The sequence below is a fragment of the Sparus aurata genome, chromosome 3 (genome assembly GCF_900880675.1).
Source record: "Sparus aurata chromosome 3, fSpaAur1.1, whole genome shotgun sequence".
Lineage (NCBI taxonomy): Eukaryota > Metazoa > Chordata > Actinopteri > Spariformes > Sparidae > Sparus > Sparus aurata.
This window is the reverse complement of record NC_044189.1, coordinates 6,876,921-6,904,708: the sequence shown is the minus strand read 5'-3', so window position 1 is coordinate 6,904,708 and position 27,788 is coordinate 6,876,921. Positions and strand designations below refer to the sequence as shown.

The 27,788-nt window shown below is 41.0% G+C and overlaps 1 protein-coding gene across 8 annotated transcripts in view; it reads left to right on the top strand.

Annotated features, from left to right (window-relative positions):
- Window positions 1-27,788, top strand: part of macf1a (microtubule actin crosslinking factor 1a) — a 230,812-nt gene that overhangs the window by 13,942 nt on the left and 189,082 nt on the right. Inside the window, exons 1-2 of one of the 8 annotated variants that reach the window (XM_030411319.1) lie at window positions 10,843-11,018; window positions 11,946-12,255. The exons of the other annotated variants lie outside the window; for them this stretch is intronic. Coding sequence (XP_030267179.1) covers window positions 12,162-12,255 — 94 coding nt within the window. The 5' untranslated portion in view covers window positions 10,843-11,018; window positions 11,946-12,161. Of the gene's footprint in view, window positions 1-10,842; window positions 11,019-11,945; window positions 12,256-27,788 lie in introns of those variants that run through there. 8 annotated transcript variants of the gene reach the window in all.

Below are 27,788 nucleotides of genomic sequence, written 5' to 3'. Positions count from 1 at the left end.
CTAAGTCTGAAGTAAGAGCTGCAAAAAAAAATGAAGGCAGCGTTCTCAAATTCCGGCTTCTTAAATGTGAACCACCTCCTCCCCTGTGACAGTAAACTGAATATCTTTGACATGCGGGCAAAAGGAGACATTTGAAACACAGATTGACATTTTTCACCACGTTCCAACAGTTTATAGACCAAAACAAATAATCGCAGGGTTCATTTACTATGATAATGATGCAATAATTAGCAGCTGAAAGATGTTCAATGATGAGTCAAAGCAAAATTTGCGAAATTAGTCGTACATGTTGACACACGAAGGAAACGGTGTGTGCCGGACCGAGAAAATGTGAGCTGAAGAGAAGACGAGAGAGGAGGAGGAGGAGGGTGTTTGTGTGTCTCTCTGTGTGTTTGTCACCTGCACACACATTTGCACATGCATTGACTTTGAAAGAGGGATGATAATAGATGAAAAGAATGAGATTAAAGGCAGGGTGTGCATAAAAAAACGAGGCTCTGCATGCTGTAGTGTGAAAACTGAGCTGATTACTCAAAGAGGAAACATACTAAACATGGAACGGCACTCAATGCAGCGCAAACCTCCATCAGGGGCCAACAGCCCGCTTTCATTCAATCAAGCCTAATTTAATATCAAATAAAGCATTTGATTCCAGAGGTGGCAAAAGTCCACATATGCTTTACTCAAACAGATACAGATACTTGTGTAAAACAAATCTCTGGAAAAAGCAGAAGTAATGATTTTTGCTTATCACACAATACTCAGTTTCATCACAACAAAAGAAAAAAAAAAAGTTTAATAAAGGAACCCTGTCAGGCGCTTTGGGTGTCTTGAAAAGCGCCATACAAATCCAATCCATTGTTATTATTATTATAAAGTTCTTCTTCTTCTTCTTCTCCCAGTGAATCTCTCTCTGAAGCATTATGAAACTGTGAGAAATAGCTTCAAGCAGACTGCAGCTCTCTTTCTCTTACTGGCACCAACATGCGAATGTCTAATTACAACCAGATCTGAGCGGGAGTGTGGGACCAGTTGTTGTGCTGGAGTTCGGTTAACGACGGTTGGCGTCACGTTTATGTCCTGTGGTCATCTCTCTCGCTGCAGATGATTAAAACTGCAGAAAACAACTTAGTTCTACGTGATGAAATGAATAAAGAAACATTTTTAGAGAGGAAAATGTATAGTTTTATATATTTATTCATATGTATTTATATTTTCTATTTGTCGAATATGAATCTTTCAGTCTACTTAAGTGTTGTTTTGTTCCCTGTTCAAACGTCTAAGGCTGCTTTCTCCCGGTGAATCATCTGTCATGGCTGCTGGCAGATGTGTAAACACAGATGATCTCACACGAACATGTTCCTAATGTCAGAAAAATGGCTGAATCTTTCCACCTTTCTTTTTTTTAAATGTCTGTTGGATGAGCATGCGGCGTGTAGTGTAAATTCACAGCTGTGCGGCAGTTGGGACGCCCAGACTTTGTGTGTGAACATGCGTGCGTGTGTGTGAGGCCGACACACAGTTAAGTACTGTTCTGACAGAATGATGTGAAAAAAAAATCAATAATTGAATGATTATTATCTACAATTATTAGCAGACAGTTTGACAGGGAGGGCTCCTGGCAGCACCTTTAGGCTGAGTCAGCAAGTCAGACTTGTTCTGTGTGGAGCTTATTGGATTCTGGCGGCAGCAGGTAGCGTCAGTACAAACCACCGAGGTGTTTCATCACAGACGACACCTTTCGAACAAACACTGCCAATATTCTGCAGAGCGAACTCTCTATTCCACTTCCCAACTTATTATTTATAAAAGCTGCTTATTTGTAGAGCTAACACTATTGTCTCTATGCATAGACTCATTATGAAGGAAGTCAAATTCAGATGCATTAAAAAGGCAACAAGTGTTTTATCTCCCCTCTGGTCTGTCCTGTTACACAAATGGTTTTGGGTATTAAGCCCACGAGGGTCCAGTGTGTATGATATGATATGGTTGAGGTTAGGAAAAGATCATGTTTTGGCTTAAAATTCCTGTTTTGGTCCTCAAAAAAACAGCTGGAGATGTCCCGAGGTCTCATCTCACAATACTCAGTTTCATCAAGACAAACGCAGCTGGAGATGTTGTGACTTCCTGTCAAAAATATCTCTTTTTTTGTAGCCACGAACTCGCCATAAAACTGTCCCGAGGTCTTCTAAATAATATCCAGTGGTGTAAAGCTTAAACATGTAGTTGAAACATTATGATCCATCCTGAAATATCTCTTTGAAATATCCAGTGTGTATGATTTGATATGGTTGAGGTTAGGAAAAGATCATGTTTTGGCTTAAAATTCCTGTTTTGGTCCTCAAAAACACAGCTGGAGATGTCCCGAGGTCTCATCTCAATACTCAGTTTCATCACGACAAACGCAGCTGGAGATGTCGTGACTTCCTGTCAAAAATATCTCTTTTTTTGTCGCCACGAACTCGCTATAAAACTCCTAAGGTCTCCTAAATAATATCCAGTGGTGTAAAGCTTAAACATGTAGTTGAAACATTATGATCCATCCTGAAATATCTCTTTGGTTTCACTTGCTTGGCAGCCTGACGTCTCCTAACGCAGACGAGGGGTGTTCAGTTGGTTGCAGCCTGCAAATTCATTGCTTAATACCACCAAATCCTACACACTGCTCACAGCCCTATCACCATCACCTCTCTGTGAATTGTGTCATTATAAACATTACAACAATGTACAAATTAACAAATAATTATAACATGGTCTTTGTTTACAAAAAAACAAGTGTAAATATTGAAGTTTATTTGCAGAATATTTCTCTAGATGCTTCTGGACAGAGGCTAGCTGTTTCCCCCTGCATAAAGTCTTTATGCTAAGCTAAGCTAATTAGCTTCTGGCTCCAGCTTCGTGCTCAGCTGACAGACATGAGCGTGGTATCCCGTTTAACACTTGGCAGGAAAGAAAGGGTAATTCCAAAAACTGTTGAGCTCTTCCTCAAAACAAAAGTTGTGTGTTGTGTCGCTCTCCATGTTCTGTGTTCCGACTGTGACACACGACTTTCTATGTGGACATTAAAGCAGTAAAACAAAGCAGAAGTCTCTCTGTAGCAGCCGTGCTTCCAAATCTGCTCTGTAAGCTCAGTGAGTTGATTCATGCTCAGCTCGTGTTTCTGGTAACGTCCAGTAGTTCCCAGGCGCGTCAGTCCGGTGCTCACTCAGGCGCGGAGGCTATTGTGATGATATTACATTTTACATAATGTGCACTATGTGTTTACATTGACCTCAATTTCCATTCAGACAGAAGCTGGAATGCGGAGAAGGGAATACATTAGGGCTGCTTGGACCAAATAGGCTGCTTGGTTTACAGTCCAGTTACAGAGTTGTGTTCTTGATTGGGAAGATTACAAGGAGCGCAGAGAACATGCTGGAATGAATGTAAATGGAGGGGAGAGATGTTTTCCTACAGTACAGGAGTCAGTTGAGGCAGATGTAATGGAAGGAGAGAGTGAGCAGACACGAGGATCTTTGTGGAGTTTTGAATTGACTCTGGAGAGGATAAAGAGAGACGCTGCTGTCCTGACTGGACTCTGTTGTACAGCCTCTCCGGACCGCTCGGCCTGCTGAGCGTGAATTTCAATGAAACCTCCCAACAGCTGCTGGTTTCTCTGTTGACGTAAATGAGAGTCTCTCTGCAATTTAACGACTTAAAGTGAGAGCATACACTGGTTGTACAGAGAGATATTAGAGTCGATACTGGTGACAATTGTGTACGTCACGATTGACGTGTATGATGATTTAGGAGTAATTTAGGGTTTTAACAAAAGTATTTTCTTAACTTATATACACATACTGACCGATTTGAGCATGAATGTAACAACGTGTACAACCCGACTTGAACAGATGGCAGTATTTTGAATGTATCGGACTTGAAATGTGCTCTTGAAAGGATTTTTTCACCGCTTCCGATCATCAAATTCATGCATCGCTCAACCGTCAGAGACCATGACTATGATATCTTTTCAGTATTTTCAGCTGGTGCCGGCTTTCTAGGTCTTTGACGGTTAATTGGTGGTGGAAAACTCGGATGCCCTTTTATTGTGGGTTTAGAAAATGCGGCATGAAGCGCTCAAAATTGTCTGAGAAAATCGGTGACTCTTGTTTTTAATTTGTGGCTGAAACAGGCATTTGTGGACAGCAATTGGACAAATTTTCTTCCTAAAGCTGATCTGATGTTGAACATTAATCACATTAAGACCTCTGTGAAGTGTTTAAGACCTGTTTGACTGTCTAGTGTTTATTTCTTTCAGCGTAAAAGGAGGGATAAAACTTTATACCTCAGATTGCGATAGATAATAAGAGTGAAAGAATATTTTAAGAGCCCTTTTCACGGCAAAACATGAAAAAAACCTCACAATGAGACATAACAAAGTGTGTGTGATGCACCATATCTGTGTGTGTGTTTTTGTGTGTGTGTGTGTGTCAGACTGCAGCACTGATAATCTTTTCACGTGAACGTCAGGACCCCGACGTCTCTGCCTGCATGTAACTTAGCCGTCCACCGTCCCGCCTGCTGCCGCTCCTTCCAACAATTTCTTTTCACTGCAGGCAGCTGAGAGGGCGCCTCAGCCCAAAAGCCCAGGCTGTTCCCCCTGTTGCCATGGCGACGTGGTCTCCTCTGTTTCCATGGTTATAAAAGGCGAGGAGAAAGCAATGGCGACGGGGGTGAGAGAGACTGACACTGGATATAAAAGGAGGGCAAAACAAATAGTGGACGAGAGCGAGTGTCAGAATTTTAATTTGGAGCGAGAGAAAAGAAGAGGGAGTTTGTGAAAGAAGGGAGAGAGAGAGAGAGGAACAAATGATCGAGTCAGCGTTAAAGGTAATGAAGAGAGGCTAGACAGAGAGCTGCAGAAAAAGAGGGGGAGGAGGTGGAAGAGGACAAGGTTCAAAGAGGAGGGAGAGAGATGACTTTCAATTAAAGACGGGTGAAGGAGGTCACAGAAGAGAAAGAGAAGGAGAACGATTAGCAGAAAGAGGGATTAACCAAGCACTGAAAACTGAAGAGAAAGAAAGAGTGGAGAGGAGGAATGAAAAAGAAACACAAAGTGAAACTCTGCCCTGCTGGGAAACAGTGAAAAAGAAAGTAAGAGAGAGAGAGCAAAACAGCAGCGAAAGATTTAGAGACGTGATCTGTAAAAAGAGGAAGAGACAGAATGAAAGACCGTGAAAGAAAAGTTCTGAGAGAGACAAACTGAGGGTGAGACAGTGTGTGGAGGGAGGGAGGGAGGGAGGGAGAGAAAGAGATCCTGAGGGAGGTTTAAATAAGAGTGGAAGGAAGATTCCGTTGGACAAAGGGAGGAGTGTTTAACTTTAACAAGATAACCAGCAAATAATTTAAAACTTATCAGGATGTTCAGAAATTAGTTCAAACACATTGGATTTTTTGGATTTACTTCCATAAAGTTTGGGGACTTCAAAGAGACAAACTTTTTAAAAGAAAAGTCAAGATTGAAGAGGCTTACAGATCTGGAGTCATAGCTCCAAAACTGCTGGATCCTCCACTTCCCATAATGCACCTCAGGAATGTCTTGTAGACTTTTCCTGTCTGACCCACCTGGTTAAAATCCAGGCTTTCTGGACCACTGACCCCTTTGCTGTGTGTCGTCCCCCCTCTGTCTCTCACCCCATTTCTGGTCACCTCTATCATGTGGTGCCTTGTCAATAAAGACATGAACGCCAAAAAATAACCATTAAATAAAAACTTTCATAATAACCAAATTTGTAGTTAACAAAACTTTAGTTAATGTTTATGTCACTATTAACATACAGAGAAAAAGATTTATAAACCATTTATTAAGCAACTATTTACTGTAAAGTTGTAACTTATGCTTATAAATCTTTACAACTGCTTGATAAATAGCTAATAAAGCAGATCAGTTAACTATAAATCTGCCCCTTATTAATGATGGTGTTTATAAAGTGCAAGAGCAACAAGAGACATGCAGTTGTTTTCACAGGCTGTAAAATATGTGGAATGACCCTTTAAGCTGTAAGCAAACACATACTTGACTTTGACTTGAAAACAAAAATAAATGCAATTTTAAAAAGTTAAGATGTTCACATGTGAATGCTGTTTTATGAAAACAAATCAGGCGTTATCACAAGACTCTTTTGGTAAGAGATGAGGTGATATCATCTAAATCACATTTCCTATTTTCTTTTTTTTTTTCTTTACTTGAAGGGTAAACCAAAGTAGATTAAGTCCTTGAATCAAATTCAAAAGTACTGATCCCAAATCAGAAACCCGTGTTTCAAGCTCTACAGTTGGAGTGATATAATTCACATTGTGAACGCACTGCATTCAGTGTTAATGAGGAGGCTCCTCGTAATTGCTGTTTGATGCTCCCCGCTGAAACACCGCTGACTTTGCTTACGTGTTGATTTATTGGCGTGAAGATGTCACATTGATTATCTGCATTCCTGAATGAATCCTGGCTGTCATACACGCATTAATCTGAGGCTGTTGTTGGCATTTAAAATTGAGTTGACAATTTTTTAGCCGCTGCCGTCTGTTTGCGTCTTCGATGGTTAACTGGTGGTGGAAAAACTCGGATGCTCTTTTATCAGTGTGATAGTGTTTGTGACAGTTCTCAAAATTGTCCTCACATTTGTGAATCTTGTTTTTATTGTGGATCATGACGCAAGGATTTGTCGCCATTAATGGGCCAGACTTCTTTCCATACATGATCTGAAGCTAAAAAAAATTAAAAATAAGTGACCTAAGACGCCTGTAAAGTGTTTAAGTCATGTGTGACTGTATATTACTGTGTGAATATGTGTGTTTGTTTCAGCATAAAATGAGTGATAAAACTTTTTAGCTAGATATTTTAAAAGGAGCGAAAGGTTATTTTGATAATTCTTTGATAATGACTCATCTCCGGCTCTTTAACTGAGTTTGCAGTCGTTTCTGAAAATTGAATTTCAAAGTCAGAAATTAAATGTTTTATTGCCACATAAAACATTAATCCAAGTCACACACGTTGGGCAGTAATCTCATTCAACTCCTGCTTATTCCTGGTTATTTGGGGCACCGAGCTGCTGTATTGGATAATCACATCACATCGTTAAACATAAGAAATACTTTTCACTGTTGGTATTTTCTAGGTGTGCTCAGAAGTGGGTTCAAATGTCAAACGCTGGCTGTTTTCGGGGGGAGTGTGAGCAGAGTTGTGCTGTCATTAAACTGACGTCAGACGACATGGCGGAGCTGCTGCTGCTGCTGAGGCGGGTGTCATGCTGGTGTGTTGAGGACTGCACGTCCCTTTGTCTCACAGAGCACATTCATTACTGTGCAGCTGGACTCTGCATGACGGCACAGCAACACACACTCGCACATACACTGCGTGTGTGTGCACAGACAGAGGGACGCACACTGCTGATGAAGAAACAGTGGGAGTGACAGACGGAGACGAGATGACTCAACGTTCAGTCGGAGTTCTTTATTTTTAACGGCAACACATCAACACACACACACACATACACACGCTTCACTAGTTGTATTATTGTTTATTTACAATTAATACACGTCAGGGGAAGAAAACACATTCATGAGAGAATGTTTTTACTGTCAGTCAGACCAAGATTCCCTGTGTTTCCATGCTCCACCACTAGGCGGGGTTGTAATGTGTCAGACTTGGAACAGGTTGTGTCCGTTTTTAACAGGAGGATCTTTCTTTGTTTGGCCTTGGGAACCATGAAGTGATATGTTAGAACCTGCTCGACTCCCTCTGATGATGCATGTTTATACAGAGTGCAGTGTGCTGGGGCTTTGATAGCAGGGTCGCACCAACCTTCATCTTGTTTGTATGACTGTGTTGGCGTCTGGAGGCTGCAGATGGACGACAGCCATGTCCGCCGGTCTCTTTTACTTTCATTCTGACCCCTTCCATCCCCCCGCCAACTTTTACTGTAATCAGCCCCTGTGTGTGTATATGCGAGCGTGGATGTGTGTGTGGCCAATTTGGACCTCCAAGATGTCTGTTTGTATTCCCACTGGAGTGTGGCTGATGTGCTGTGAGTCCTGCAAAGAGGGGTGACTCGGGGTGAGGAGACACAAAGAGGACATTAGAAATCACAGCAGACAGGAGGAGAGAGAGGAGGGACAGGAAAGAATATCAACACGGAGTTATTCCCGCTCATTTGGCCCTGGATGCTTAATTAATCGTAATAATTATTGTAAAAACAAGACGCCACTTGCAAAATGACTGGAGAAATCTAAGACATATCTTTAGTACTCACTACGGTTATAATTGGAACCACTTTTCCCGTAATCCTATCGCTTCCTGTTGTAGCAAACAAGCTCTGATTCTTCTGTAAAAGGATACCTCTTTTATTTATAGAAGATAAACACACTGGAACACATTCCTCCATCTGTTACCCCGACAAATGTCCTGTCTTTTGCAGCAGAGCGTCTCAGATCTGATTTCGGTAGAGGCTGCTAATGTCTCGGTGGTGGGAAAGCAGTAATGATGTATAAATGTATGTTTTTGTGCCTTAACCAGCGTCATAATAAATATAGTATGTGTTGTCCATGCTGGTTAATGACTGACACGTTGTTTCTTCCTTTCCGCTTCACACCCATCTTCTAATTTTTTGGAATAAGTAGAAACAGGAACATCTGTGTGTGCAGGCACAGATGCTGGAAATGATTCTATATACCGAATTCCAGATTAGCTACAGCAGCAGTGACCTACACCATCAGCATTATATACACATGTAAGCATGAAGGCTCCTTTGGCATATTCAGCTAGAAGGAAAATGAAGCATTTTAAATAATGTCTGACTTTTGCTTCCTATCTTTTTTCCTGCAAATTTGTCAGAAAAGTGACATTTTTCTTGACAAAGTACATTGTAGATAGATTATTAGGAACACCTTTAAATATGACACCACTGCCATGACCTCCATGTTAAAATATATGATTTAGTAACACACTTTTGTTAAGAAGTGTCAGACCTGTCCAAAGGCTATGGATGATCCTAACAACTAATTTCTGTGATGATTAAATTTAGACCAGTCAGTGAGCCTTCAAGCAAGAAAACTGTGAGAAAATGTAGCACAATTGAATCTGTAACGTTAAACACTGTCTGAACAAATATTGCAGATGTTATAAGAGCCATTTGAAGCTGTTAATGGAGTTGTTCAATAACCAAATTGTGTTGTAAGTACCTCTGAATTGTGTGGCATTTTGATTATTGCACATTATTCTACAAAACATGACATCTCTCTATATTAAAGTTAGATTGTTTTAATTTATTCCCCGCAACTACATAGTGCAATTTAAAATTATGGTAATTCAGTAGTTTATTTAACTAGTCAACAAATACTACCCAGGTAAAGGCATCATAAAGGTCACATTTATGGCGTGATATCTATTAAATTGTATTTGACTGTACAGCTATACTGTAAACATGTTCCTCATACGCTGTAGTCTCCATTTTCCTGTAAGAGAAATATACATTATTGCAGCTCGAAGCTGCACGTGCCTGCACTGTGCTTCACTTTAAGGTCATCTTTATACGTCTCTATGGGATTAAGTGACATAATCTCTAGAGCATTTCAACGAGGCTGCGTTAGGGGGTTTTGACCTCGAGGTGATCACATGCTGAGATTATTCACCGATGGCTGTGATTCACCCAGTAGGACACTTGAATTATTTTGCCACAGTTCTCTGTATTATAGATTCAGCCAGCCTGTAGAGGGCAGTACGCTCCCTTAATTCAGCTTATCCACAGATAAAACTTCTTTACATAGAGCCACAGTTTTGACCGATTCCAGGTGTAAAGACCTCAGTGCATAAGAGTGCAACTTCAGTGAAAATGTTGTTCATTTATTAGTTTGTACTAGGCAAAGTCATTTGCTTGCTTTTGAGTGGTCTGTCATTGTTTTTGACAGTTGTACATTGCACAGTTAACTCTGCAGTACCTTACTTGAGTAAGCTATTACCCATTTTTTGCCACTTTATACGTCCACTAAACTACATTTTGGAGGCTAAAATTGTACTTTTTATTCATGACACTGATTTGATACCTTCTCTGACTAGCTGCAGATTGGAAGTTGCATCAGGGCCAAAGTAGTAACTCCTTTTTAAATTAATTTATTTCTTCGGCAATCACATTTATAACAAACAAAAAAGAGGGGGAAAATGCTGAATATCAAATCCAATAATTGGTAGATCCACAGAATACAGTGTATGTAAATATATATCTATTTTTTAACCTGTAATATTGATATAAATTAGATTTATTGGCAACAGAAAGTTTGGTACTCATGTAGTTTGGGAGAAGAGTTTAAAACTCCGAATTCTGATATTTACAATATTAATGAGGTAATAATACAAACTTAGAAATATTTATTTCTTCCATAGCTGAATTAACAGCTGTTCTCAGAGGAAAATAAGGACCCCAGAACACTATTTGACTCATATATTAACACAATATCATTATATGCATTTAAGTATGACTTTTCGGTACTTGTTCCCTACACATTGTGAATAAATTAGGATTAAGTAGACCAAACCATTTACATTTACTTGGCGTGGTTATAGAAGCCGCTACAGTACAATTGTGTTTCTCCCCCTATTATTTATCTCCTGTCTGTGGTGACATAATGAACTAAAAGTTAGATAATAAAGTCACAGCCACCAATAATAATAATAATAATAATAATAATAATAATAATAATAATAATTATTATTATTATTATTATTTATTCATGTATTTATTTTTTCCAGTTGCAGTCGCCTCCACATTAAAAATGTGAAAATTCTAGCCGTTACATCCGCCATTTTGTCAAATCCCTCTGTGCCTTTAACGAATCTATAACTTATGGCAGACCGTCTAATTTAAGTTTTCTTTAATTTCATCTAAAAAAAAACAACAACAAACAAATATAAACGAAGCTGAAATGACCCACAGGACTTCTTTCCATCACCAGTCAGCCGGATGAATGCTGAATTTCCACTTTTGAAGGTGAATTCTGACCGTTATTTTCGTGGCTAAGCTAACGGATATAAACCGTCATTTATGTTGTAAGTTCTTAGTATATATAAAAAGTTACAGGTGAAGGGACGATAATGATAGTACAATTGGTAAGTGCCTATATTTTTGGGGGGCTGGCCAGGGGGTTTCATAGTGACATGTCACCGAGCCGTCCCCACCGTTTGGGGGAGCTCCAGCTCTATTTTTCCACCGGCAGCCATGTAAGCTAGCTAGCTCTTCCCCACCGGCCCTTCAAATTCCTGTGGCGGAGATTCCTGGCGTGGCCGGTAGAGAGGGATGGAAGACAGCCACTGCAGGACGAGTCGAGAAACCTGAGCAGAGGAGGGAGAGAGAGGGAGAGAAAACACAGACAGACACATTCGCACAGAGGCAGAGACCGCAAAGCCTCGGATAGAAGCGGCCATTACGGCTGGGAAGCATGTTGGGAGCTCGGCAGGATCGCCTCAGATCCACAGGACGCCGACACAGCCTCGGATAGGAAGCCCGGGTCTGGATACGGTTTCGCCTGGAGCTCCGCCGATTTGGGGACGGAAGCAGACACACTGCCCCCCTCTACGGACACTCATCTGTGGTGTGAAGGATATACTCCCTCCCTTCCTCTCCCACACACACATACACACACACACACACACACACACACACACACACACACACACACACACACACACAGGAGGCACAAAAAGCACCAGTCGCCGGGTGGAGGCTGATATTCAAGGAGGGACTGTACGGAGACAACACACCGAGCGATGCGACTGTGTGTTCCCGCACACACACGTACACAGACGACGATAATGGATAGATAGCGTTTATGTAACCTTCATTAAAGTAGATACACCCGTCATTAACGTATTTTCATCATAAGACGCTTTTGTTATCCTTTTTTTTTATTCTCTTAAGTATCCCTGAGGATTATCTAACCCTGCTTGGAAGTGAGCTACTGGGCTTTCAGTGTGCGCCAATGCATCACTAGTTTCAGGCGAGGTGGTGTTGGATTGGAGTCCTACAAGAACAAGGATCCGGAGCTGGAGGCTTGACGCGCAGCAGCGGACCGGGTCACTGCAGCACTCTGCAGGCCGACCCCTCTCCACTCGCCAGCCGGCTTGCAGAGCCACCATGGCCGGGTTCATACCGGGTCTGCTGCCGACGAACCATTCACAGGAGAAGGAATTCGCCCAGGCGTACGAGGATGTGCTGGAGAGATATAAAGGTAAAAGGAAAAGTGCTGAACAATGTACAGAATCTCCATATCTTCACGGAGGGTGCATTCAAATATCATGGTGAAGTGTCAAGTATCATAGCTAAGCCCAGACAAAAATAAACAGATCATTTACAATAGTCACAGGATGAGATGACTTAACTTTCTGTTGCCTTTTTTGGACACATTCATGTGCCCCTGTGGGAATATTATAGGAATGCTGGTGTTTTTTGTCATGGGATGAAAGGAATGGGATGAAAAGACCTCAAACGTGGGTCACAGAGTGTGTCTGAAAGTGTAAGTTGATTCTTGGGCAAACACCCAGCCCAGTCTGCCAGTTTCATAATCTGGATTGTTTCATTGTTGATATTTTGGATAAACAAAGCGTGGCAGGAAGCTTTGCCACCCTATTGAACTTGGTAGGGGCACATTGCATTCCCTGACTCACTTGTAATCGCTTGTGTGCTTTTGAGACACCAGAGGAAGCACTTTTATGAAGTCCCCCTGCCCGCCAGGGAATGTTCCCCACATGGCCTCATGTTTCGCCTTGTGTTTGCTGTTTATCCTGTAAATATCACAGCTGCTGCTCTGCAAGTCAGTGGAAAGGTTGAGTGTGTCTCTGATGAGGTTTTTAAACACATTATGATGAGTGGTGCTTGTTGGGCTATTGCAGATCTTTTTCTCTGTCTGTGTCTCTCTCTTATTGTTACCCGCCTTGCAGCAGTGGCGTTACCACCAGCATTGAGACTTGCTGTTTTATAATCCCAGTGACAGGGGCGCTTTAAAAATGAATGCCTCTACTGAAATTGTGGCGGGGAGGGGGTGGAGAGTTTGTGTGCAAGGGAGAGGATGGGGGTGCTGACAGCCAATAGACTCGGGTCACATCTGTGGTGCTGGCACTGATGAAAAGGAGGTGGATTTTAATAATTGATTATTATAATGAAACTGAACTCCTCAGGGTTTAGAACTTAGCTTGTTGACGTGAAACGTGTGTGTGTGGGAGACGGGTGTGGACATCCTCCAACATCAAATATCTGTATAACAAACCTGTTTAACCGTGGAGGGAGAAGCCCCTCGGGAGATGATTTCAGTGACAGTTTGTAACATCTCTTCTGTGGCAACATGTTGTCCAGTTCTTATGATTGGCCGTTCCTCAAATATACTTTCTGTTGAGTGAAAGTGAAAACACGTGGCTCTGATCAGTTTTAGCCATATCTGGAATATATCTGTGCCAAAATATGCAGACAGAGTCCTCTGTGTATCTCCTGTGTAACACGAGTTAAGATATTCTCGGACAAATTATTAGTTGATTCAATCTTCAGTTAGAAGTTTGCTTCAAGCAGAGCGTGACATTTATAACCGAAACGCAAGTAAAATTAAGTTTCCCAATTTTTCCTTTGATGACTTTTTGGCCTTGACTACACTCATAACTCAAGCTGTGTAAAACATATGCTGTTAGGCTCAGGTCTGTAATATATTAACACACAGGGATTTGTATGTATGTGTCTGGCAGTAATAGCCAGTTTAATGTTAAAATAAATCCAAACGTAAAGGTGGTAAACGTGTTAAAGTTATTCAAAGGCAAAAAGACTCCCATTAAATCTTTCCCTTTCTCTCACACACACACACACACACACACACACACACTTGAGAGCTCCAGAGCACTGTAAATTCAGAGTGTGTGTACTTCAGCAGCCAGGCAGGCTGAACTGCAGTCCATTTCTCAGCCTGTGGCAACTGATTGCTCTCCATTAAAGTGCCATTTGTCGAACGCAATCAAAGTTCAATTTTATCTCTGATCAGCTGTTTTACTTTGATAAATGAATAAGGTTTTAGGGGTGGTGTTTCCCATGAGAGAGGTGATTAAAGGAAGGAAACATAAGCACTTTGATTTGAGTAGAGCTGGACATGGGCCTCTTGGGCCTTTTGGGCTATTAGAAATCTCAACACACAACAGCCCGAAAGTCCCAAACTGATTAAAGGTCATGACTTCAAATCTGGCACTGTTGATGGTTAGTAGATACCCCACTGCTGGTCCTTTTATTTGGCAAGAATAATGAGCGTGTAAAAGGTCGCTTTGGTAAACTGTATGCAAGGATAGACTCTGATGCCATGTGGTATGAAAATGGCAATCACAGACTTCTATTCTCTTGTCTTTGTGGTAAATTGTACTGGGCCAAGTTAGTTGTTAAAACTTCCCTTTGCTCTCCAATGTCATTACAGCTGTGATGCTATTGTCACTGATTTCTTTCATGAGCAGTTATTGATTGAATAATGTTAAATATTCACCACAAGATAGTAGTTCCCTTGATTAAGTCTTCTGATTGTTTGGCTAATCAGCAGCAAATGGGCAATTTTAAACTATAGGAAATAGTGAAATAAAACAACTTTTTGTAAATCTGTGTTTTTGAAGCTACAGCTTGATAGACAATTATCGAAAATGGTGTCCGACAGAACCAGATTTTTGTGGTTGATACCAATACCGATATTAAGGAGTACAGAATTCTGATACACACGATATACACAAATTTTTTGCAATGATCCCTTAAATGTGGTTATTGAAAATAAAAATATTCAGGTGGAGGATATTTTACCGTTGAACAATAAGATTTATTTTCTAAAATGACATCAGTGCACTAAAGCAATAAGCTTAACTAGGAATGTAATGATTATAAATCGCCCCTCCCAGCAGCTTTTTTTCCTATTATAATCTTTAAGAAAAACCTATGGTGCATATCAGACATAAACACAGATACTGATTAACAACCAATCTGATCAAAATTGATCTGCTGATACATTTTCTGGCATACATACATTTATTTCAAGAGTTGATAGACTGGCGTCTACTACAGTTGTCCCACAGGTATAGTTGGAGACCGTCTAATGACCCACAAACGTATTACTTTTTCCGGGTGGTTGCTGGTAGGATATTCTTAGATTGACATGTGTTTTCTGGCCCTGTAAGGCTGCAGGTTTAAGACCTCTGTGTTCTGTCAACATAACACTCACACCTCATTCTTCATCAGCACTATAATGAGGCTGTAACCCTATAGGACCTGTCCCGAGTCCTCTGGAGTCAGCCCACAACAATGGGACTTGTGCTGCTGCTGTATGTCACTGTCTAATCGCCTTTTGCTCTTTGAAGACTCATAGCGACAATAGCATGTCTACTGTCTTGGGTGATATCAAGTTTGCCTTGTCATTCATTTATTATGTCACACATTATTCTTCCCTTTTCTTTCCTTTCCTCTCCTCCCCTGGTGGTCTGGATTTCAGTGACTTTCAAATGTTGCAGTCATCTTGACCCCATAAACCACTATCTTGTAGATGTGTGTGAGTTTTTACTACTCTGTCAGCTGTGTGTGAGTCACTTGTAGCAGTTGTCAGGAAGAAAAGATGGAGAAATGTGAACTTGGCGTCCCGCTAGAGGCATCACTTGACTGAAACTGGAGTGGGGGACATTTGATCCACTTTAAATCATTTAAAAGGGTGGAAGGGTGTTTGTGTGTGCTTGTGCTTGTGCTTGTGTGTAACCGCTGTGTAACAATGACAGGATATCTAAGCAGTAGTGACATGGTCTATATGGAAAAACACTGGGACCTGACTCAGAAAACACACGCACACACTCTGAGTCAGTGGAAAACCAGATGGTTTAGGGCACATTCAAATGAAAATTGTATTTACACAGGTAGGTCCATAATTAGCAGGCGACACAGTTTAGATTTCTGCTCCTGCGCTGTTTTTTATGTAGTAACTATTTTAGACAAGTATAAGAACATCTGACAGGTACACAATAGTTCACGTCAATTCTCTAAGAGCTAAATTTAAGTGAGGAAACATGGAAGGAAACAGAACAATTGGGACATTTAGAAGAGCAAGATGTTCAGGAAACCAATAGCCTTAACTTTGCCCTTTACAAATATAGACACTAGAAAATGTGTGCGTCTTTGCTGTCTGGTTGTGTGTGTGTGTGTGTGTGTTGACACATAAAACCTTTCCCAAACAATTACACACACTGCTAATTTGTCAGGGTATATTCATTTTAGCTTGTATATCTAAAATCTCTTCCATTTCAATTCATTTAGGTAATTCTCATCTAGTCACTCAGTCTGGATGAACTCGTGTGCAACCTGAGCTGTCTGCATCCTGCGTCCGGTGTGTGTGTTCTGTTGGTCGAGTGTGTGCGTAGTGAGCAGGGTTAACATTTTTGTAAATCTTTGGCTGAAGATGGCGTCACGATGTTTCCTCTGTATACTTAACACCTCTAACTCATCAGTGTGCAGGCACTGCCAACGTCTGCCAGCTCAGTCCTCCTCCGTGTGTGTGTTTGACTGTGTTGACCCTCTAAGCTGGTATGTAGTGAAGCAAAGGACACATTTGCTGTGGCTTTTTCCTCTCCATCAGGATTAATGTTTTACTGCACTGTTTGACAGTCCCAAAGAAGGTCACACATACTCTTTTAACTATAACCTTCATTATAGCCAAACTGTAGATTAGAAGCACAGATTTTCTCTGGTTGTGAAAAAATACCTTTTATGATTTCCCAGATTCCTAGGTGACACATTGAAAGTGTTCCTTTGTCAGACTGTCCAAAACCCAATGATACAGAATTTACAATGTTATAAATTACTAATTTACCAAGCAAGTAGGCACTGGTGTTTGTCTTTTTTGCTTGAAAAGTAACTTCAATGATTGATCTATTATTGTTAGAGTTGACAATTGATTGACTTATTGATTAATTAAGCTTTAATGCCAGCATTTGCATCCTGTTGCTGTAGCCATCAGTACTTTAAATGATTAAGTAAAGTGCCTGGGGCTGGGTGATATGGCTGAGATTAATATTGTGATATTAAGAATATTTTTCTGTCATGGTCTGGCAGCAATATGGCAAGTGTAAGCAAACTGACATATAATAAGCATACTGGTATTCTTTGAGTTAAGTCTCCCTGTTACACTATAAAAACAACTCCTCATACATGTGAAACAAAATTAAATCAGTTCGTCACCATTGCTCGAAATCAATAATCATAAAAACCCAATCAGTTTTGGAAAACAGAAAGGTTTAGAACGATAACAAGATGTGATCCTAATACAGTCAAAAGTTCTCTACTCAGAGGTCAGTGACCTAGCAAGGCAGACAGGAAGTGCACAGAGCATCAGGAAGGGTTTGAGCTGAGTGTTTGCTGACGTCCTGCATTTCCGTGGGATACAGGAAGTGTCAGGCCAGTGCAGGACCGCTCTTGCTTTCTCTGTAGATCTGTGTTTGTGTGTTTGTACTTGCCTCTCTCATTCTCCTCACACCATGGCTATACAAAGGACGCCTGTGCGTTCCTTACCACCTCATGAATCCTATTAAAGTGCATCTGTTGCTGCTTTGAATATGCCATCTCTAACTCAGCCTCTCTGTTATGTCTGCTGTCTTTCTGCCTCTGTCTGAGAAATGTCACGCTGCACTAATGCAACCCCATTAGAGGTAAAATTAGACCTCGAAATGGCGAGATTAGATGATGTGTGGAAATCGGTTCTTCGCTTCCCTAACTGGTTGTTGGACAAGTGAACTCTGGTACTGTAGGAGATGAGATGGAAAGATAAAAATGTAGTGATGAAGAGCAGTAGTGTCAGGAGAGGAAGGGATGAAAAGATGGAGTGTAGAATAGAAGACGAAAACAACTTAACTGAATATCAGAGAGAACAGAACCGTGTAACTACAGTGTGAAGGAGACAAAAAAAGACACCGCAAGAGAAGTGAGGCCAGACATCCAAGCTATTGGCCGGTCTCTGATTTGGATCATTACAGCTGGATTTTTCCACGTGGCCTAGTTTTTCCCTTCCAGCGCCCTTGCTTCTGCTCTCCTCTCACGGTAGATTGCTGCCCGCAAGAACACAATCTCCTCTTCCTCCCATTCTTCCTCCTGTTTCTCATCCAGCACAATCTCTCTGCCTCTCCCAGATCACACCGTGGTCAAACCTTTGTCAAACCTTTTAATTACAAATACCTTAGTAGTGTCCAGGATCTTTGAAGATCATCTGTTACTTTGCGGTAGTGAAATAACCTTTTTAATAAGTTGGATAATACGTTTTTTAATTAAACTCCAATATTAATGATCACATTCCCGCTCCCTACTGCGATTATTACAGTAGCTGTTTAATTTGTCGTTCTCCGATCTTGGTTCTCTGTCATGGCCCACTTAACCGTTTTAGTATTGATTCTTCCTCTATTGCCTTCTCCCTCCCTCTCCGCTGGATTTTCCTCACATTCTCACTTGGTTATTTCATTATCTAATTCTATCTCCCTCCCTTCTTCTTTCCTTGCCTCCTCCCCTCCCTGATTTCCCATCTCTCCCGTTGCTTCCGGTTTGGTCACATTCTCCAGCAGCACCTGACTGTGTCGGCAGGAAAACCAAACGCTGTCAGAGCTGCGGCAGGGAAAAGCAAATGCTGACCGAGCTTGAACGCTTGAACTGCTGTGCATAGCAGGAGAGGAAAAGGAGGGGGGTGAGCCTTTAGGGAAATCAAACGCTCCCAGAGCTCGGGGCTCTGCTGAGAGGCCTCCCCACCCTGCTGGGACAAATTGCTTGTTATTAATGCATATAAATGGACATCAGAACTATGTAAAAAAAAATGCTTTGATGATTATTAAAACAGCTAAATTAAGTGGAGAATTTGAAAAGAAAGGCAGTTAATTTCAACACTAAGGTGAAATGTATATAGAACAGTGATTTAAGCTGTGTGAAATGAAGGCATAAGCGTTTTTATAGGTTTTCAAAGACTTCTTCTATTAAAGTAACACGCAGAATTACAAACGGAGAGAATGATTGTTTTATTCATGTTCATATTTACAGTGAGTGCAAGTAAAATTACAAAATGTAGATAGAAAATAACTCTATCATAGTGATAGCCCAGATGCTGTATGTGTATCAGCAAATAAGAAAAATACTGCAGTGTCAAAATGATCTCCCTCTGGCTCTCTGTCTCTGTTGCATTCTCCACATTTTATCTTCATATGCAGTAAATCTGTCACGTCTCTCCTCCCATTCCTTTCCTGTTCCCCCCTCTTCCCCCCCCGTTCACCCCCCTCTTACTGTTCGCAGCAGTTCCCCCCTCTTTAGCCCTCGGGGCTCTTACATAACCAGCACCCAGCTGATTTTTAGTAAAATAATCAATGAGCTTCTTTGTGTATATGTGAGCTTGTGTGTGTCTGAGTCACAGGAGAAAATTGAATGGTCGTGCGGGCTGCAGCCAGCAAGTGTGAAATATTTGCTTCAACATATAAATGTGTGTGTTTGTGTGATTGTGTGTGTGCCCCTCCCTTCTGTCGGCAGCACACAGGGCCTGTATTCATGACAGACTGTAACAGTGGAGGCTGTGTGGTCGACCCACATCTTTTTCAACTATTCTTCAGTGTTGCGTGGCGGTTGTCAGAGCTCCCGCAGTTCGCACTGATCCTGCACAGTGATGTTTGTCCGTCTCTGTTGGTGCATCCCGGATGTTTAATGTAATCGCTGGCAAAGAGGGGGAGGAATCTCTGGCTGTGTGTTTGTGTGTCAGTGCATTCATTTGAAGGGAAAAAAAATAGGTCAAGAACATCAGTAGATGTCATGGATATATAACTGTGTATGCGTGTGAGCACACTCTCCCATTTCTGGAGCTGCGCCATGACTTGAATCGATAATAAGGCTCCTCAGGAAACAGAAGCAGGAGCACACTGCTGTTGCTTTGACCTCTTAGCCACAGTCACATCCAGTCTCAGACTGCGTCCAAGATAAGCTGGTTGCATTTAAAAAGACATCTTTTCCTCTGTTTAATCCATACTAAGTCAGCGTTGAATAGAAATGTCATCCTGAGTGGATGCATTTTATAATGTTGGCAAAGCTTTTTCAGATGGAGGGGTAAAACTTAGCTTCTTAAAAACAAAGACACAAGTCCTATTAGATGTAGTTTAAGGGACATGTTGCAGTTTAGTTAACAAGACAACTTTTTGTTGCCACTTATCCTCTTTGAAATGTCAGTAAAGACAATTATGTGGCACAGCTGCTGCCATTAACCTGTTTATTTTGTCAGACGAGGATATGGTCATAAAAGTTATTTGATGTCCGGCTCAGGGCATGAATTACAGTTCACCCGCTTAACAAATAGCACATGTAAGCTGCAAACAAATGTTTATGTTCTGCTTGTTCAGTTTTGTGAAAACGGAAATAAAATCTATGAATGAGAACAGAATCATGAGATTTGCTGCTGTTTTAAAACACATTTTAGGTGATCAAAGGAAGCAGAAAGAAACCATATTGTTTTAAACAGCTAAAACTTAGCAGATTGAACAGATTTTGTCTTCCCCACTTCTAATCAGACACTTTGAATAGTTTTGTTGTTGGCCCACTGAAAGAGGCTGAAAAAGAAGAGATTTAGCTGGAGATCTTTTTTGATGCATGTTACTTTAACCCATCCCAAGTGTTTTCATATTTCTGGATTTTTTAAAAACAGTGTTGTTGAATAAAGTTTCTATATCTTTACATCTCTGCTGCTGAATATTTGTTGTTGCTGCTGTGTGTGGCGGGATATGGGTGTTTGTGGCTGGGTGTGAGGGGTGTAAAATGCAGTCGAGCTGTCAAGATAAAGTAAGATAGGGGAGAGAGACGGTTAATGAATTAATCATGGACGCTGCTCTAAAAGCAATATAGGGGACAGTGGTTGGTCTGCAGAGAGCATCGATTGCACACTGCAGGCAGGGGGCGAACACGCACACGCAGGCACACACGCGCGCGCACACACACACACACACACACAGCTGGTCTTGCAGCTCTGCATTCTATAGGGCATCATCTGTCTTCAGGGTGTACTATATCCTCTCTCACTCTCTAGCTTCTCTCTGATTCTATTCTCGCTCTCCCATTTTCATTTCCCCGCCTCCACAATGAGAATTCATTTTTGTTCTTTTCAGTAATTCACAGATTAGCCCGTATTCTTTTCTGTGTCATTGCCGAGGATAAGCTGCTGATGCCAATGCTTTCCTTCAGGATTGATCTTGCTCTCTGACTCTCCTTCATTACTTATCCTCCTCCCTTTTATTTCTCCAGATTTCTTTTAATTTCATTTTTTTTTCTTATTCCTCCCTGTCTCTGCGTGTTCATCCTTTATCCTGGATAGCTTTATGTTACTTTTAATCTTCAACTCTTTCACCTCTTCAGTTTATCTCCTTCATGCTCTCCTTGTTAATTTTCTTATGAAGGCAGGAAGCTGCATGTGGATGAAGACAGAAAATCTATACCTACTCTTGTCTATCAATCATCCTGTCATTCAGATGGATGCTGTTCAGTCAGTTTGTATCCCAGTGAGATTGAAGGGTGAGGGATGTATGCTATAGGAAAAGGAAAAGAAAGAGTGATTGGAGTCGCAATCCTTTATCTTATAAATAATTTAGTATCCTGTATATCTTCCACATGTCTGAAAACCTGATAGTCTCATCAGGTTTTACAGGGACATGCACAGACAGTTGGGAAAAAATGACATGTCACTGGAAAACCCTGAAGGCTTGACAGAAAATGAAGGAACAGACAAACAGGATCATAACCAAGATGATAAAGTTGAGGGCACATTTTAAAGGTCAGTTAAAGAAGGGCCAACCAGATAATTTAATAATTGACAAGAAGAGAAGCTTCAGCTGCATTAATGTCTGTTGACACCTAGGTTCAACAAATGTTGGAGTTTTGACAGTTTTTGAGTCATGGCGAGTTGTTAAAACATGAAAAAATTTGAACAAATGTTACTTTTAGCAAGAAAAAGCACAAGGAGAGAGAGGAAATGGATTGATGCAGGAGAAAGAATTGATTTAGATGTTTTGGAAATGTTAACTTGATGCTCAGCAGACAGCTGAAAAGATCGTTTTAAAGTGTAGACTCATGATACCATGAAGAATCAAAAGTCACTAAATGGTATGAGAGATCTGTGCTGATATAGAGATCAGTATCTTGTAACAGAGAAGAGGAAGGAGTTGTTGTTATTTGGTCATCATTTTATTGGCCAGGCAGGAAGATGAGAGGAAATACACCATGTACACATGCCCTTTTTTGTCCGGGCCCCCCTAATAACTGTGTGAACTGTCAGTCTCAGCCAATTGGACGTGCGTTTGACTCTTAAATCCCATCAGATGAAAGGATGCGCTGAGTGGCTGTGAGTGTCGACCCTGGCTTGTGACTGCAAGAGAGGCAGGGTGACTTTTAATCTGCTCCAATTCCTTCAGCCTGTGACTCTCAGCTGACTGCACACTCACTGTGGGACACTGGGTTACACACTGGAGCTGGGCTTCTTAGCAGGGACACACTCAGAAAGAAACCGCAGGGAAGGTGTGTGTGTTGAAACAGGTTTATCCTCTAATCATCAATGCTAGTACACAATTCTGCCATTGACATTTGTGCTGAACAATTAGTACCCATGAGGAAAAAAAACGGGTCACAAGAAAAGTAATAAAAGGAAAGCAGAAAACAAATTTGCTGCACAAAATTAAATTACCTTTTTTGGCTCCTTTTTAATCTTTGTTTTGTGTTGCGAATAACTAGATTATATTTCATCTTTAGGCCTCTAAAAATCAATTACTTTCAGGTGGACTTGATCAAAACCCACAGAGATGCCAACCAAAAGTTGCACATTTTGAAGAGGTCACTCACCAATAACGTTGGAAACCCCCGGATCAGTCTTTCGGTTAGCACTCATTCATCAAAAATGCTGATCTTTTTCAAAAAAACATTTTATTTTATTATTATTTCTTCATTTATAACATTTTGAATTGATAATCTTTCAGTTTTGGATCATTGGAAGACATTTGTTGGTGAATTGGCTTCTTGAGATGAGAACTTTTCATACTTGTTTTTGATTAGATGAATGTTTTGTGTTAAGGAAATTTTGATAAGTAAGTAATGAAAATATCTTTAGTTACTGCCCCAGCAATAGAATATGTGTTGAATGTGTCTTTGTCTACTCCACTTTTATGCCCTTTCACGGTGTATTGCTTAAAATTCACACTCCACAAGCATCCAGCGTATATGTGTGTGTTAGCACGTTTACGTGCATGCTCGTGTGTACGGTGGTGTGAGGATTTGCTATTCAAATCAGGCTGTGAGGGTAATCTGGTCCATCCTGGCAGGACGTCACACAGACAGCCCCCCAGCAAGGGCTGAGCCCTAATCCCATTCATCCACTTTACTACACCAAGGCCATGGCAAGTAACCAATGCACCCCTGTAAAAGTGGTTTGGTCCGTTCCCTCACGTCTCTGCGGCGTAGGGCCTGTACCACAAAGGCTGCTGTAACAGGGGGTTAACTGTGGTTCTTATGTATTTCAGCATGGCACTGAGATCATGGGGTAGTAGGAGGCGTAGCCTTTGATTGGATTTCTGGACAAATATAAAGCTGATTGTGTGTCGGAATAAAATGTGACTGTGAGATTTGAACCTCTCTGCTCAGTCTTTCTGTTATGTTCCTGGCATCACAGTTGTCACAGTTCAATTTCATTCTGCACTTGCAGCCATTGACATAAAACACTGCACCTGCGGTGCTGCACACCCTCACAATTGCATTCAGGTTGCAGTAGTTTATATGCCTTTCTTTTTAGTACAGGGCCTTTTTAAAATCCAACAATCCCTCCATAAGCCTCTTGCCTTTTTGTGTCAGCTGTAATGTCCTCCTGCTTTCCCTCCTCCCACCTCCTCAGAGAACATTAGGGATTTTTGTGTGTGGTGGATAACAACAGGGTGACAGGAAAGGTTCACATATTTATTAGTGTTTCCTTTAAGGTCTCTCTGAGTCATGCTACCAAACAGAAAAACAATGTCATTTTTAACAGTCTTTAAGAGTCTCTTCTACATTGGGAGCTTAACATTAAAACATTTTAGAAATTCAGCCTTAAATAGTAATAGCAACGTGGGCAGAGATCCTCAAAATAGACAAATAGCTCTCAGGTTATCACTACAGTAATACACACTGTTGATGTTTCCAGGTTCTAATGTTGACTGTCCCCGTCCTGACACTACAGTGCCGTCTGTGTGGCCTTGTAATTGAAAGGCTTCTGATTCATCATCTTATTTTTATCTGTCCTTGATAAAACCCTCATCATACCATTCTCCTGACACACTCCGCTTAAAGTTCTCTCCTTCACTCCCCCCCTTCTTTCATTCCTTCTGTCCATTCATGCACTACTATTTCCTAGATCAAATAATGGGGAGGTGAGGCAGGTTTTCTGTTTGTGTGTGCGGGGAGTCTGTCTCACCCCCATTTTAAGTAATCTTTTTCTTAGCTTTGTTTTTTTTCTCTTTACAATTCTGAATTTATTATTGCAGTCTCTTGCTATTCTTTTTATTTTTCATCATCCCTTTCTCATTCCTTCCTCCTCTCTATCTTTACTAGGTCAGTAGTCAGAGCGGCTGTTAATCTCCTGTAGCTCTTACAGCTACTTCTCTTAACAGGCTTGGCTCCTAATTGAGAAATTCTAAAATTACCATCTTGTGGGACTGACAATCAGCGTGAGTGTTTTGGGTTTTGTGTGTGTGTGTGTGTGTGTGTGTGTGTGTGTGTGTGTGTGCGTGTGCGTGTATATATTCATGTTTCTGTCTTGATTCATTTGCACTGGAGCGAGCTAATCAGCTGCTATTCAGTGGATGGATCATCACTATTGAGAAAGCATATGATGAATCTGAAACATTCTCGTTTAATTACCATTGATTATTTGACCAAAGCATTTTCAGGCTTGTACGGTGAACACTCACATCATCAGCAGTTTAATAATTTCCACATTAATAGAACTTTTATTCGCTTCATTAGCATCGATCACAAGAACATTATGGCCACACTGACCTCATTAAGGACATGCTCTCAATTGCCATTCATAACTAGTCTGAGATCAGATCACAGTTGTATTGATTCTTGTGTGTGTGTGTGTGTGTGTGTGTGTGTGTGTGTGTGTGTGTGTGAGAGAGTGCGTGCTCGAGATTATCTTGCACAGTTTGAAGTCAGAGATTAGTCCTGATTGCTCCAGGGCCTGTCAGTGTCTGATCAATAGGCATATCAAAGAGATGAGATATCAGGCGAGAGGCTTGACCAATTTCAGGTTCATTGGGCTAAACAGCTAATTAATCCAATAGAATAGAACCGGAATTGAATAGAAGCTGTAGAAATCGGCAAGGAAGTAGATTTTTGCGAGGCTGTTCTGACTGTTGTTGAGTGCGAGCAGTGAAAATGAGAGGAGGTTACATGAATTATTAATGGTTTTGGCTTCTTACTGAAAATACTGTACATGAAAATTTCAACTGATAGAGCCATCTTCTTTCATTTTCCATATACAGCCCCTGTTTTGAGCTGATATCCCAATGGTCAAATCAAGTCAGTTTTATTTACACCAGCCTAATTCACACATTTTCCATAAAGGGTACTACAATCTGAACAACATGTAACGCCCTCTATCTTGATATCCTCACCTCTTCTAAAAGATTCAGGCCAAATTAAGTAAGATTCTGTGTAAATGGCACATTGCAAGTTTAAATGCCATATTAATGATGCAGATTTGACTGTGTGATAGTAGGCGTGTCAAAGGATTCAATAAGACCGATTAGCCTGGAATCGTCCGTTGAATGAGTCAACCAGCAGGACAAACATTAAGATGGATGGCAGTGGGACACTTTATTGTTGTAGGTAATAATACGTACACTGTGTTTTGAAGGGAACGTTTCAATACTTTGAGTGACAGATCAGTCTTGTTTAATGAGCTGTACACACTCAGACTGGCTAAGGGTGTGTGTCTGCATTTAAACACTGCCATTGTCCTCGCTCACTAATAATCTTGCTCATGGTCACCCGTTTTTCATGCGGCCACATGCTCACATACGTGTGTGTATGTGTGCACAAGCCTGCATCCATAAGTAGAGGGATATACGTTAGGCCTGTGATTATGTGTGTAAATGCACACATCATTTTGTGCTGTTATGTATGTCAGTGTGTGTGTGTGTGTGTGTGTGTGTGTGTGTGTGTGTGTGTGTGTGTGTGTGTGAGACCTGGCACGTCCCACTCTCTGTGACCTGCTCCATCTGTCAGAGGGTCTTTGCACCCTTTAATCACCAGACTTCACCCACAGAGCTCTGTGGTCTGCAAGGCTGGAGACCCCGACTGTTTGAGAGCCAGCCAGGGAATCTTTATTCTTAATACCCATGTATTATTATTTTCCTGACATGGTAGAGTTTTATTTAAAAAATCTCATTGTTGGTGATTTTTCTCCTGTATTTCTGTATTTTCCAGTGTTTGCCAGGGTAACTGTAATCTCAGCTATGCCAGCTATGTCTCAAAGATGTTCATGTATGGATATGAAGACAGAGGGCTAATTCAGAAAACCGAGCAGTCTCCCTAGAAGGAAAGATATTGCAAAGGAACGAGCAAAAGGAAAATTACAATGACATTTAGAACATAAATTAGATATTGTTATATTGTTTTGGTCATATAACACAAACTCTTAAGTTAATTTGATAACTTAGTCTGTAGCATGATCTAATATGGCATTACAAAACATACCACCATTCAGAGCAGAAGGGTTTATAAAAGGGGGGGGGGGGGGCTCTCCTCTCCTGCACTCCTCCACGTTAGCTCCTCCCCCAGATTTCCCGTCTGTCACCCCTTTTTTTACTAATCCTTATCCCTCCCTGCATCCATCGTAGTCTGACGTTCCCTCACTCTGCCTCTTCTCCTCTTTTTATTTTAATCCAAGCGTCAGACAATAACATTCCTGGAGGGGGATGGATGGATGGATGGATGGATGGATGGATAGATGGATAGATGGATAGATAGATAGGGTAGAGGCAGTGAGGAATGATGGTGACCAGCTCTTAGAGGTGTGAAGGCGATTCAGAGGAGGGGGAGGGGGGGAGGTGGGAGATCCGAGAGTCAGACGAGAACATTATAAGTCAGTTGTACATACGTTTTCATGTACTAATGGGAAAATGAAGCATGTAGAAGAGTCCGACCATTATATGATATACGCCTATCCCAGGTGTACAAATCTTGTCAAATATGTGCTGATATTTAACCCTTTGCTTTGTCTTTCTTTTTTTGCGTTTTAAGAGGGATTATAATGCAGTAAATTAATCTTGGGTGATTTATTATTATTTAGTTGCCATTGATGATTACTGTTTCAATGCACTGATGTCGTTTTAGATAATATAGTTTATTATTAAACTGTAAAATATCCTGTTTCCACTACATATCTGAGGGAGCATTGCAGATAATGTGTATATCGGCTGACATATCTATCAGAATTTTTTTTATTACCTAATATAAATTTTGGCATTGACCCCTAAAATAAAGTATAGGTTTGGCTTCAGTATGTAGCTCTTGATTTTTACTATTGTAAACTAAACTATGATCAGATTTGTTAAGTTAGTGAAGAAGTTGCACCGTCTGTGAGAAATTTAAAGTGCAAACATTTTGTTGGTACGAAGAAGTTGCCTTAGGTAACTGAAATGGACGAGGGAAATGAGACTGCTAGTTGAAGGAATGCTAGCTTATTAAAAAATT